At 47.6% G+C, this 12185-nt stretch overlaps 2 protein-coding genes across 3 annotated transcripts in view; one reads left to right on the forward strand and one right to left on the reverse strand.

Moving 5' to 3' along the window:
- kifap3a (kinesin-associated protein 3a) overlaps window positions 1-9611 on the forward strand; it is a 36308-nt gene extending 26697 nt beyond the window's left edge. Inside the window, exons 17-20 of one of the 2 annotated variants that reach the window (XM_015041227.1) lie at window positions 391-479; window positions 2538-2718; window positions 2796-2886; window positions 7450-9611. In XM_015041227.1, coding sequence (XP_014896713.1) covers window positions 391-479; window positions 2538-2718; window positions 2796-2886; window positions 7450-7567 — 479 coding nt within the window. In that variant the 3' untranslated portion in view covers window positions 7568-9611. The remainder of the gene's footprint in view (window positions 1-390; window positions 480-2537; window positions 2719-2795; window positions 2887-7449) is intronic. The other variant, XM_015041228.1, reaches the window with a different exon arrangement.
- Window positions 9612-9919: 308 nt separating this feature from the next.
- Window positions 9920-12185, reverse strand: part of niban1a (niban apoptosis regulator 1a) — a 28180-nt gene continuing 25914 nt past the window's right edge. Inside the window, exons 13-15 of the mRNA XM_015041232.1 lie at window positions 11806-11913; window positions 11586-11697; window positions 9920-11514 (exon numbers count right to left, since the gene is read on the reverse strand). Coding sequence (XP_014896718.1) covers window positions 10193-11514; window positions 11586-11697; window positions 11806-11913 — 1542 coding nt within the window. The 3' untranslated portion in view covers window positions 9920-10192. The remainder of the gene's footprint in view (window positions 11515-11585; window positions 11698-11805; window positions 11914-12185) is intronic.

A 12185-nucleotide genomic window follows, 5' to 3' on the forward strand; every position in this document is an offset into this window, starting at 1 on the left:
CCCATTAATCCTCATTCATCCTCATTCATTCCCATTCATTCCCATTCATCCTCATTCATCCTCATTCATCCTCTTTCATTCCCATTCATCCTCATTCATCCCCATTCATCCCCATTGATCCCCATTCATCCTCATTCATTCCCATTCATTCCCATTCATCCTCATTGATCCTCATTCATCCTCTTTCATTCCCATTCATCCTCATTCATCCCCATTCATCCCCATTGATCCCCATTCATCCTCATTCATTCCCATTCATTCCCATTCATCCCCATTGATCCTCATTCATCCTCTTTCATTCCCATTCATCCTCATTCATCATCATTCATCCCCATTCATCCTCATTCACCTGACGCCGTTCCAGGAAATCTTCTCCTTTACTCCCGACAGCAGAAGCTCCGGCGTACTTCGTCGACCTGATGCACGACGGCAACGCCGCCATCCGCCGAGTGTGTGACAACACCCTGGACATCATAGCGGTGAGTGGCGCCTGCAGGAACGGCTCCCCCTGCTGGAGGAGGGCGGTAGTCTGTCAGTGATGATCATTAAATCGTAGTTATGAGTCACCAGGGACTGGTTTCTGTTAGGAGCTCATTTTTATCTGTGGTCACTAAAATCCTTCTTTCCTTCGACTCTTCGTTGGTTTACTAACCTTCTGAAGGCTCTGAACAGAAAACATTTCATAATCTTTATTCTTCTGCTGCAAGCAGAACCAGGATGTTATCAGCGAGTCCCCACCAAAATAAAAGCATGATGAACAGAGACTAAAGTAATTTTCTACAAGTCCAAGTCAAGGTTCTGAAGACTTAAACATTTTCATCCTTGTAGTCGACCTGCAGGCTGCGTGACTTCATGTAACTGTTATATTTTAATCATTTTTCATTTAGGAATAACGAAGCTGCAGCAGGAAGAGATGAAACCCGTTTTATTTTGCTCAGTCAGTAACTCTTCTTCCTGTTGGGACTCTGTTAAAGCTTTTATTCTGTTCATCGCAGGATCTGTAATTAATTAACTGCATTTTAATCAAAAACAATATATTGATAAAATAAGCAACATTTTAATTCAGAAAACGTATGAAATAAATAGACATATTAGCTGAACTATAGAGATATTTATTCTTTTTAATCTGTTACTGATTATTTAACTGTCAGATTTAGGCTTTTATTTACATAATTACTGGATAATATGAACTATAGATCCTCAGTTTTCCAGGTTTTTCTGAGAGAGAAACAGGAAATCAAATCTTCTCGTCTGAAACCTCTTAAAACCTGATTTCAATTTGTTTTCTCAATAAAATCAGAAATGTTAGATATTTTTAATATTTTATTGTGTTCTCCTGATGTTTGACCATCCGTCCATCAGCTGGCAGACCGGCCAGTGATTGACGGCTGCGGTTCGCTGCCGGCCGCAGCGTGAGCGCTGCCAGACCTCAGATCAGCGTAATTATCTGCAGATTAAAACCAGGCGGCCAATCGGACCGAAGGAAGTGTTTCATTTAAATTATCAGGGAGGCGATTTACGCTGCGCCACATGAGAGGCAGGAGGGGCATCTGGAGAGTGTCAGGGGCCGACGGCGCCGTCAGGGGAAACACACACACACACACACAGCGAACACACACACACACACAGCGAACACACACACACACACACACAGCGAACACACACACAGCGAACACACACACACACACACACACAGCGAACACACACACACACACACACAGCGAACACACACACACACACACACACACACACACACAGCGAACAGGAGTCCTGAACGACTCACCTTTGATCAGAGCAGCTGAGGACAAACTCAGATTCATGGAGAAATTTCTAGAAGCTCCAAACAGGAAGTAGACGAGCTCTCACTGCTGATCAATAACCGATTAGTGTCACTAACCCCGGCGCCGCCGCTGGCTCTGCTCCTGATGATGATGAAGATGAACGCTGCGTGATGAAGACTGAGGTTCAGAGTATTGAAGCTGCAGGGAAACAAAACATTTCAGCAAAAATCCTTCACCTGTAGAAACACGAGCCAAGCTTTTAAAGATGGCCGCCATGGCTGGCAAGGTTTATCACAGATGAATACTTTTAGTGCCAAATCTCACATAAATGGACTCTTAGAAATCATACCTTCAAATAATGCTTGGATTTTTTAAGATGGCTGACATGATGGTTGTGGAAAATGAATTTTCACACTAAAATCACCAACTAGATGAATGTCTGATCAGAGTCCAAACAATCTGAACTATAGCAATCATGTAGATTTTCTTGGTCTTTTTCATCAAGTGGCTAATGGGAAATATTAGAAAAGTATGATGATGTATATCTTCCAAGCTAAATATTGCTGACTAAGCTTCAGGGTCCTGAGTTTGGACTTTATCTGTCCAGGCAGCAGAGGAACCGAACCAGACTTTATCTGACCGAAATGTTAAAACGGATCCTGATAGTTGAGCTTCCAGAAAGCTGTAGTCCTTCCCATAATTCCTCTGAGTGTTCACCTGCAGCCGAATCATCTGTCCCGCTTCGTCTCTCCTCAGGAATACGACGAGGAGTGGGCGAAGAAGATCCAGACGGCGAAGTTCTGCTACTACAACAGCCAGTGGCTGGAGATGGTGGAGAACCGCCAGCTGGACGAGCCCTTCCTGTCCGGAGACGACGGGGAGTCCTTCAGCGGGAACCGGGACGTGCTGGAGCGGCCGGACCTGTTCTACGCCGCAGGTACCCGGAGCCTTCAGAGCCCCGTGTGGGAACGGACCCGGTGTTCGGTTCGGGTCTGAGTGTGTCGTGTCGTTCAGATGGGATTCTCTCCGGAGACGGATCCATCAGCCCCAGTTTCTACGCAGACATCCAGAGCAGCGAGCTGGGAGAGGCCGGAAACCTGAGCAGGTATCCAACACGCCGAGCTGACGGTCCAGCGTTTCCGAAACAGAGAGGCATGATGGGAAACTTGGGGCCAATACCAAGCTCCGATATTTATATCGCTAATCGATATTACCGATATTATAGACATTTCTCTGCCGTTTAGAAACCATAAACTGATCCAGACTGTCAAACTACAGAGCTTCAAAATCCGAGTTTGAACAAACCTTGGAGTCACAGCATGGCCTAGTCAAAGTACAAAACCAGGAAGTGGAGTAGAAGAAGTGGGTCAGGCAGGATGTGGTCAAGGAAATGCTGCATTAAAACAGTTCAGGCTCACCGAGGGGGCGGAGCCAGAAAGTAACTAATGAAGTAACTTGTAATCTCAACTAGTTACTTTCAAAATGATCTAATCAGTGATCAATAATCTAAAGTTACTCTTTCCAGGTAACTATGACATCACAGCACATGACCACAGCCAGGCCAGAATAAACATCGGTTGTCAACATCGGCCCAGTTTTATCGGACCGGTTCCGATGTTAATGTCCCTAATCCTACCTGGACAGTCCAGGCCTGAAACTCCGGTACTCCGTGTTTGTTAGGAAGCACTGAACTCTGACCGGCGCCGGTTCCCCTGCTGGCTGACCGGGTTATCGGACCGGTCCCTGAAGGCATCGCTCCACCCTCTGAGAAGCTTTGAGAACAAACACTCTCCGGCCGCCTCCGCGGCTCCAGTGGATCTACCCACTCCATTCCCAATCCCATTCCGACATTCCGGCCTGAAACTTAAAGCCGATGGCTGGGAATTAAAAACTCATTGCTGTTATCACCAGAACCGACCTCGGGTTTCCTGCGAGTCCCCAGAACCAGGCAGCAGCTGATGGGATCCACGGCTGAGTTGATGGATCGTTTGGGAAATCCAGAGTTGATTCAGAGAAATTTGTCCCATTATCGGAGCGCTGCTCGCGTGAGATGAAGCTCCTGTCGGCAGGAATGTTTTCCTTGGCCGCGGCCGGGTCCAGAACCCGATCCGAGCAGACGACAGACGCTTCACCTCCGTGGTGTTTGTATTTTCCCGTTTTCCCGTCTGTCAGCCCGTCTCTGACAGCCCGGAGCGGCGGGGGAGCCGCTCGCCTTTCATTTGGACTCAGCAGAATAATCAGAGCCGGTTCTGAACCGCGTGAAATACAGTGTGAATCGGACCTCAGAGAGCCGGGCCGGAACGTCAGGAACGTGTCTGAGTCTGTCCACAGGAACGCTGAACATCACCTGATAGAAACGATAAAAATGATTTTAAGGCTCTTCCTGCTTTAAATAGGCCGATTTCCAGTTTCCTGAAGTTTCAGTTCCAGAACTGAAACATAAAGAGTTTAAGTTGAACCCATGAAACGGGTTGGAGGAAGGAGGAGCTGATGAGGCTGTGGAAGCCTTTCTACAGAGTCCGGCATCCAATAAATACAGGAACATTTTAGTACAAAATTATGCTGCTAAATTACTGAGTAGACATATAAACTGAACAACAATATTAATTGTTTCTAATCTGTTATTTAGGTTATTCTAACATCTGACAGGCTAACTCCGTTAGCACCACTGAACATAACAGTTTTTTCCAGAGTCCAATCAGATCGTTTACAAGCAGAAATTAATACCAGAGGCCTGAGAGAAGAAGACGCTCCGACGCTCCGATGCTCCGACGTTCCGACGCTCCGACGCTCTGACGTTCCGACGTTCCGTCGCTCAGTCGCTCAGTCGCTCCGACGCTCCGTTTTGCTTTAGGGATGTATGAGGCTGAAACATGGGAATACAAATGTTCTCTCTGGATCCTGTTTACAAAGAAACGAAGGAATTAATTGCATCAAATTTTAAATGCATTAAAATGTAAGTAACTATGTTTTTATTAACCAGTTTTTCACTGTAAATAGAAAATGAATCATCCAACAGGTTTGATTCAGCTGCAGATTTAAACACGTTTCACTTTTCTGAAAAATTCAGACTGCTTTCATTTCTATAAATCCTGCAGCTTCAGTTTATAACTGGGTGGATAGAAACAAAAAAGACAAGAAATTTATATTGAATTCTGATTAACAGTAGTAGTTTTTGTGGTTCCTCAGATTTTAATATTCTGGTGAAATGTTTGGTAGACTGTGAAAGACATTTATCATTTTCACCGCTGGGACGTTTTGACTCCATCCACAGGAACTGCAGACAAAATGATGGAAAATTAATTTCCTTTCTCAGATATCCTGGCAGCTGAAGGTAAAACTGAGGCGATAAATTCCCTCTAATGCGGCTTCTTAAGGGGAAGTGTCTCAGATTCTCCTCCTGGTCCGGTCCGGTCCGGTCCGGATCCCGCCATGATCAGAGCTTCACTGTTCCTCCTTTAGCCCAAATCCCAAATCCTATCTGACAGCCGTAGCGTGTGGAGAGGGAAGGGACATATTTCTGCCCCGGGATGGAGGGATGAGGGGGAGGGAAACATGGCGGAGGAGAAGAAGAGGCGCTGGAAATAATTTAGATAAAAACTCGCCATGACTGCAGCACGGCGGGGAAAAGCAAGCAGCTCGTATTTTAGCCGGACAGGAAGAGAAACGCTCCCACCTTCTGGAGAAATCCCAAAAGTTCTGGATGTGAGGTCACGATGTGAGGTCACGATGTGAGGTCACGATGATGTGATGTGAGGTCACGATGTGAGGTCACGATGTGAGCCAACCCCCCAGCCCTCCAGGGCCTTTCTCCTCCTCTTCTTCCTCTCCCTCCTCCTCCGTCTCCACGGCGATCCCTTCCAGCCATGAACTCCTGGTTCCCACTCCCACTGTGGACGGCTGGACCGTTCCGGGCCCCTGCTGGTCCGGTTCATGGCTGGAGGACGGATTGGGCCCAGAGGAGGTTTGGGAGTGGAGTGAGAGCTCCACCTAGTGGTGAGTTCTGTCTCTGCAGCTTCAGCTATTCTGAACTGTGGAGGTTTAACCTTCAGGGTCATGAAGACGGCTCCAAGGTCGGCCTTCTGTCAGCTGAAGGTCATCAAAGGTCAGAGGATCCAGAGGAACTGATCCATGCTTATCTTAGTGATTACTGCACAGCAGGGCCGGGACCAGCCCTCTGGGGCCCTGAGCACATTTTCATTTGGGGCCCCCAACCAACCATAAGCTTCATCGTTGCTAAGCTACAAACTGCTATCCATCCATCCATCTTCTTCCGCTTATCCGGGATCGGGTCGCGGGGGCAGCAGCTTCAGAAGGGCGGCCCAGACTTCACTCTCCCCAGCCACTTCTTCCAGCTCCTCCGGGGGAACCCCAAGGCGTTCCCTGGCCAGCTGAGAGACATAGTCCCTCCAGCGTGTCCTGGGGCTTCCCCGGGGCCTCCTCCCGGTGGGACGTGCCCGGAACACCTCACCAGGGAGGCGTCCAGGAGGCATCCTTGCCAGATGCCCGAGCCTCAACTGGCTCCTCTCGACGTGGAGGAGCAGCGGCTCTACTCTGAGTCCCTCCCGGATGACCGAGCTTCTCACCCTATCTCTAAGGGAGAGCCCAGCCACCCTGCGGAGGAAACCCATTTCGGCCGCTTGTATCCGGGACCTCGTTCTTTCGGTCATGACCCAAAGCTCATGACCATAGATGAGGGTAGGAGCATAGATCGACCGGTAAATCGAGAGCTTCGCTTTTTGACTCAGCTCTCTCTTCACCACGTCCGACCAGTACAGCGCCCGCTTCCCAGCAGACGCTGCCCCAATCCGCCTGTCGATCTCCCGCTACCCTCTTCCCTCATTCGTGAACAAGATCCCCAGATACTTAAACTCCTCCACTTGAGGCAGGACGACCCCCCTGACCCGGAGAAGGCACTCTACCCTTTTCCGGCTAACTGCTAGCATTAGCATAATTTGTACTTAGCTTACATCATACCAGTGTAATTATGGTGACTGATTTGAACTTTTACAGAAATAACAAACTGAAATCTGAAATAAAAATGTATAAATTCTGAAACGCAGAGTGGTATTTAGGTTTGCCTTATTATTATAACTTTGGGAAAGTAACATCATCACTAAGTTGCAGTAAAAATATAAAGTTTGACATCTTTCATTTCCCCAACAGAGGCAGAAGGAAGAGATGAAATATTTTTAATATGGCTGTAAGAATAATAGAGAAAATGTTTCTAAATGTGCAAAGACAAAGATCGTTTTATTTATAGAGCAGATTTCCAGCAACAAGGCAATACAAAGCACTTTACAGGATTTACAAGGAAATACAAACTAAACAACAAACCAAAGGAAAGAAGGAAAAGCTAATAATGTTGATCCAACGTAAATCAACTAGATACTCGATACATAGTTTATATTGTTCAACAGGCTTGGCTGATATGCCCAAACATTTTAAATCTAGACTAAAAACTGGTTACAGCTGCTGTACTGATCAACTTATACCAAATCAGCTGATCAATATTCTGTTTATTAATCATGATTATTTTGATGATGGAACTTTACAAAATGAAATGTTTAGTTATTGGTTGTAATAATTATTGATTATATGACGTGTTTGATCTGCTGTGTTCCTGAAATGTTCTGGTTCTTATTCTGGTTCTCTCTTTGTCCTTCAGCAGTTTGGACCAGTTTGTCCCGTCAGTTCCGGTTCCGGCGGACCGACCCGTCAGCGACTGGAGTTTCCGACCCGATGAGCGGTTCTTCTACAGTTACACCGCCAACGCTTCCCAGTAAAGCCGGATCCTTCCCCGTGGTCTCAGACTTGGACTAGGCCTTCTGGTTTTACTCTGTCTCACAGAAGCTGGATGGGATCTGCTCCGTCTTAAACCTGCGGTGGGCCAGGGGTCAAAGGTCATTGGGTCTCATTCCCCCAACTGGCCTCTAAGAGGCGCTGTGATCAGAATGATCTAATCTGATTCTGTAATCCACCGGTCCTCCACCGTGTTGAACTGTGGTTCACCTGGGTCTAGTTAAAGTCCGCTTGTGTGTGTGGTGTTGTTCTGGAGTTGTCCAGCAGGGGGCTCACACTGCCTGACCAGTCGTTCCTCTGTCGCCATGTTCTCCTGTTTCCTGTTTTTAGGAATGACCTGAATGTCCGTCAGTCTCAAACCTGAAGCTCAGTGAATCAAACGATTTAATCCAAACCGTTTCAAACGATTTAATCCAAACTGTTTGATCAGCTTAGACATAAATGGAAACTTTCTCTGTCCTGATTCTCCTTTTACTTACAGCTGAGACTGAAGGATCCAGAGGCCGGTAACCTGGGCTTACCTGGTCCGTTACCGTGGCAACTGCAGCCAGGCAACTAAGATGCCCCTGATCAAAACAAGTAGAAGCAAAGATCTGGATGTTCGGCAGAACCAGAACCGGGCCAAAAGAGAACCTTTAAATTTCCATAGGAGATCATAAAAGTTTAGATTTTGATTTTAGACAAATTGAAAATATTTAAGATTTAAGGAATAAAGAGCAGCTGATGTGTCTGACATAAATATATTCATTACATGTATTTAATGTTATTAATCTGGATTATTTAAATTATAAATGATATTTTGAATTAAAGAGGAAAAAACTCCAGCAGTGAAAATAAAAACTATTTTATGTTTTTTCTTTGTTTTTATGGATTCAATATTTTGACTTAATATTTTGTCCAAAATGTCCCGACTGTGAGGATGTCTTCGGTCCGCCGTCCTGTCCAGGCGGCGCCACAGGAATCCGACCCGGTCCGGACTGACCCGATCCAGACTGACCTGGTCCGGACAAACCCGATCCAGACTGAACCGGTCCAGAACTTTAAAAATGTCTGGCTGAATTCACTCTTGGCCTCATTGGTTCTGATGCAGCGGGTCCAGTGTTTATGGGTGTCCAAAGTGCGGCGCGGGGGCCGTTTTCGTCACACAGGTTTGATGCCGGAGTTTTTATCTTGAATTTGGCCGGTGATGATAAAACGGTTTCTATGGCAACAAACAGCTAAACGCACTTTGACAGGAAAACACTGAAAATCACTTTGACTCAGTCTGCTTTCAGTTTATTAAACTTAAAAAAACGAGTCGGACTGAAACCTTCATGCTTTTATTGTTAAGCTTTAATACAGGAACCAGGAGGAAATGTTCTGGTTCTGACCCAACCGAACAGAATCCTGCTGATTGGTCTAACCTGCATCGTTTTGCTTCTTCTGCACATGTTCAGTCTGACTGCAGAGCTTTAGTTTATCTGAATGTAAAATCTGGTGCATCTATAACTGAGAAATGAATTTATGTGTAATAAATGTTGATTCCAGAAATAAAAACTCAGACATCGTCATCGTCCTGCTGCGTTTGCTTTACTGGGAGAACAGAACCGGTCCGATGCAGGCACTTTGGTGAGGATCATACCCGTCTCCATGGCAACAGCCTCCAGGCAGCGCCTCTAAGGCCACTGGAGGGACAGCGAAGGCACCGCGTCTTTTACATTCCCACTAAATCCAGTTCATCCATGGAGCAGAACCAGCTGGTCCCAGAATGCTGCTCCTGAACCAGACGGTTCTGGTAGAACATGAATTCAGTCCCTGCTGGGATTCCTCATGTCGGATTTAATGAAACCAGAAAATCCGATCAACTTTATCCAGATCTGGAGGATTCAGTAGGAACAGCAGGAATCTCGTCCTGGAACGTCTGGAAGTAGGCGAGTGATGAACATTTCTTGGGTCCGGTCAGCTGCTGGTACGACGGCAGTAAAGAACTACATTCCTGACAAAACTCACATTTTTGAGGTTAATTTTCCAGAAAAAATAACTGAATTTGAACAGTTGAAAATTTGCTACAAAGAAAAGGAAATCTTTAAATTAATCTCACAAATATGAGAAAAATCTCTAAATTCCAACAGAAATATTCTTGTTTTTTTTAGAAAACAAGAATATGTTTTCTTGTTTTCCAAAACAAGAAAACCAAAACAAAACAAAAATTTGATGGCCAAAAAAAAATCAGCAATTCTTGAGAGAAAAACCAGTTTCAGAGCTCTGAAAGTTTGGATTTTTGAATCAGAAATCAGTTTTTTTTCTTGAACATTTCTGAGATTTTTTTAATGGAAATTAGCTTCTTTTTTTTTCTATCAATGCCGTCGTATCCTGGAGTTCTGGACCCGGTCGGATAGGAAAGAATCACTGGGTTCCTGCAGAACCCCATCGGCAGGAACCCGGTGAAGTTCTGGAGGATGAAGCTCGCATGAAGCCAAACAGTTTGGAAAAGTTTCCAGAATAAAAAGTCCAAAAGTTCCTAAAGTAGCTTCCGGCTAAAACCTGATAAATGATTTGTTTAAATAAGTTACTATATCTTCATGCAGGAGTTTAAGGTGGTTCTGGTTCTGGATCCCCCCACCATCAGTTCATTCCTCTTTGGGATATTGATGCATCGGCTCCTCCACCTCGATCACCTCCACCACCAGGTTGCGGATCTCCTTCACGCAGTCCGGCGGCCGGACATCGGGCTCGCCGGGACCGTTCCCGGCGGGCGGGGAGAACGCAGCACCATCTGGTTCTGCCGGACTCTCCGCCGTGGCTCCGGCCTCCACCTCTCCGGTCTGAGCCTTGACGGACGGTTCTCCCGCTGAGGTCTGGTCCTCAGATGTTTCCTCTGGGCTCAGCGCTGACTGGACCTCCAGGAGCTCCGAGGTTTCTGAGGTTCCTTCTGTGGACTCCAGGTCGGACCGTGGAGAGTCACTTCGCACTGACACGGCCAGGGAGTTGGGATCCGAGGCGGAGAGGGAGTCTGTGTCCTCCGTCTTCAGCTGTAGCTTCAGGCTGACGTCTTCTGCTTCTTCACCACCAGGGGGAGCCGCCAGCATGGCTGATGGCTGCTGGCTGGCGGCTGCAGGCTGGGATCCGGTTTCTTCTGCTGGAAGATCCACAGGTTCATCGGTTTGGTCCAGACTTGGAGCTTCTGAAACAACGGAAGGTTCTGCAGCAGATGGGGGTTCTGCAGCAGATGAAGGTTCTGCAGCAGATGGGGGTTCTGAAGCAGATGAAGGTTCTGACACAGGAGGTTCTGCAACAACAGAAGGTTCTGGAGGCTCTACAGTTGCCAGAGGTTCTGCAATTGTAGCCAGAGTATCTGGAGAAGAAAGTTCTGGAGCTGGAGGTTCTGCAGCAGTTGGAACTTCTGGAGAAACAGCTGGAGGTTCTGGACAAACAGCTGGAGGTTCTGGACAAACAGCTGGAGGTTCTGGACAAACAGCTGGAGGTTCTGATGAAGTGGTTTCTGCCTCTTGTTGGTCTGTTCTCTGGGTTCTGGGCTCTTCTGCTTGGACAGAAAGATTTTCCTGGATCTGTGGTTCTGATGGGTCCAGAGTCTCGGCTGAAGGAGGTTTTGGTTCTGCTGAGCTGATCACTTCTACCTTCAACGTTTGGGTTCCTTCGGCTGCTGGCAGCTTTGCGTCTGGCCGGTCCGCTGTCGGTTCCACCTCCTTCAGCAGCGTCTCGGCCGCCTGCAGCACTTCTCCTACGTTCTCCCTCTTTGGCTCCGCCCCCTTCGTGGGACTGGGGGGCGGCCTGCTGACGGCCAGAGGAGACGGAGGAGCCTGGGACGGGGACCTGATGGAGGAGGCCAGAGCCGGGGCGGGGCTGCTGGGCGTGGACATGGAGGACAGGCTGGCGCGGCTGCTCGCTTTGAACAGGTTGTGTTTATGCAGGCTGGCAGCTTCCTTCACCACTGGAGGACCGGCAGAGAACAGGAGAGGTTAGCAGGAGGAGGGAGGAGGAGGGTGCGGTGCTGCATCCTACCCTTAGAAACCTCCTTGTCCAGGATTTGCAGGAGGATGTTCTCATAGACGTTCTCCACGTGGATGAAGTTGGCGTAGTCAGTGTAGACGGTCTGTTCCAGACCCTGGAGCTCCTGTGGGCGGACAGAACCGGACCGGCGTGAGGACAGAACCGGACCGGCGTGAGGACAGAACCGGATGTCTGATGCTCAGAGCTGCAGGCGGGTCTGGAGGAGACTTACGGGTTTGCAGGAGTCGGCCAGGTTCTTCTTGATGAAGGGCAGCATGATGGAGACCAGGGCTTCCTGGAAGATCCTCTTCCTCACTGTGCTGCTGTCGTAGTCGAATTGCTGCAGGGAGAAGAGGTCAGAGGTCAAAGGAGTGTTAACTTTAGATGTTGGTCTCAGACATAAACTGTGGGACAGCTTTGTTTGTGAAAATAGAATAGAAATTATTTTTATTATCCTACAGGGAAAATTCACGTTTCAACGCCAAAACTGAGCCTGTTGTGCAGCCAGCAGAGGGCAGCTGCTGGTTTCAGGAGGCTACCGATCTAACGACAGGCCGGCACTGGCAACCTAGCAACCGGCACTGGCAACCTAGCAACCGGCACTGGCAACCT

Source organism: Poecilia latipinna, unplaced genomic scaffold, assembly GCF_001443285.1.
Source record: "Poecilia latipinna isolate Pla-1442-1.1 unplaced genomic scaffold, P_latipinna-1.0 Scaffold543, whole genome shotgun sequence".
In the NCBI taxonomy this organism is placed as follows: Eukaryota; Metazoa; Chordata; class Actinopteri; order Cyprinodontiformes; family Poeciliidae; genus Poecilia; species Poecilia latipinna.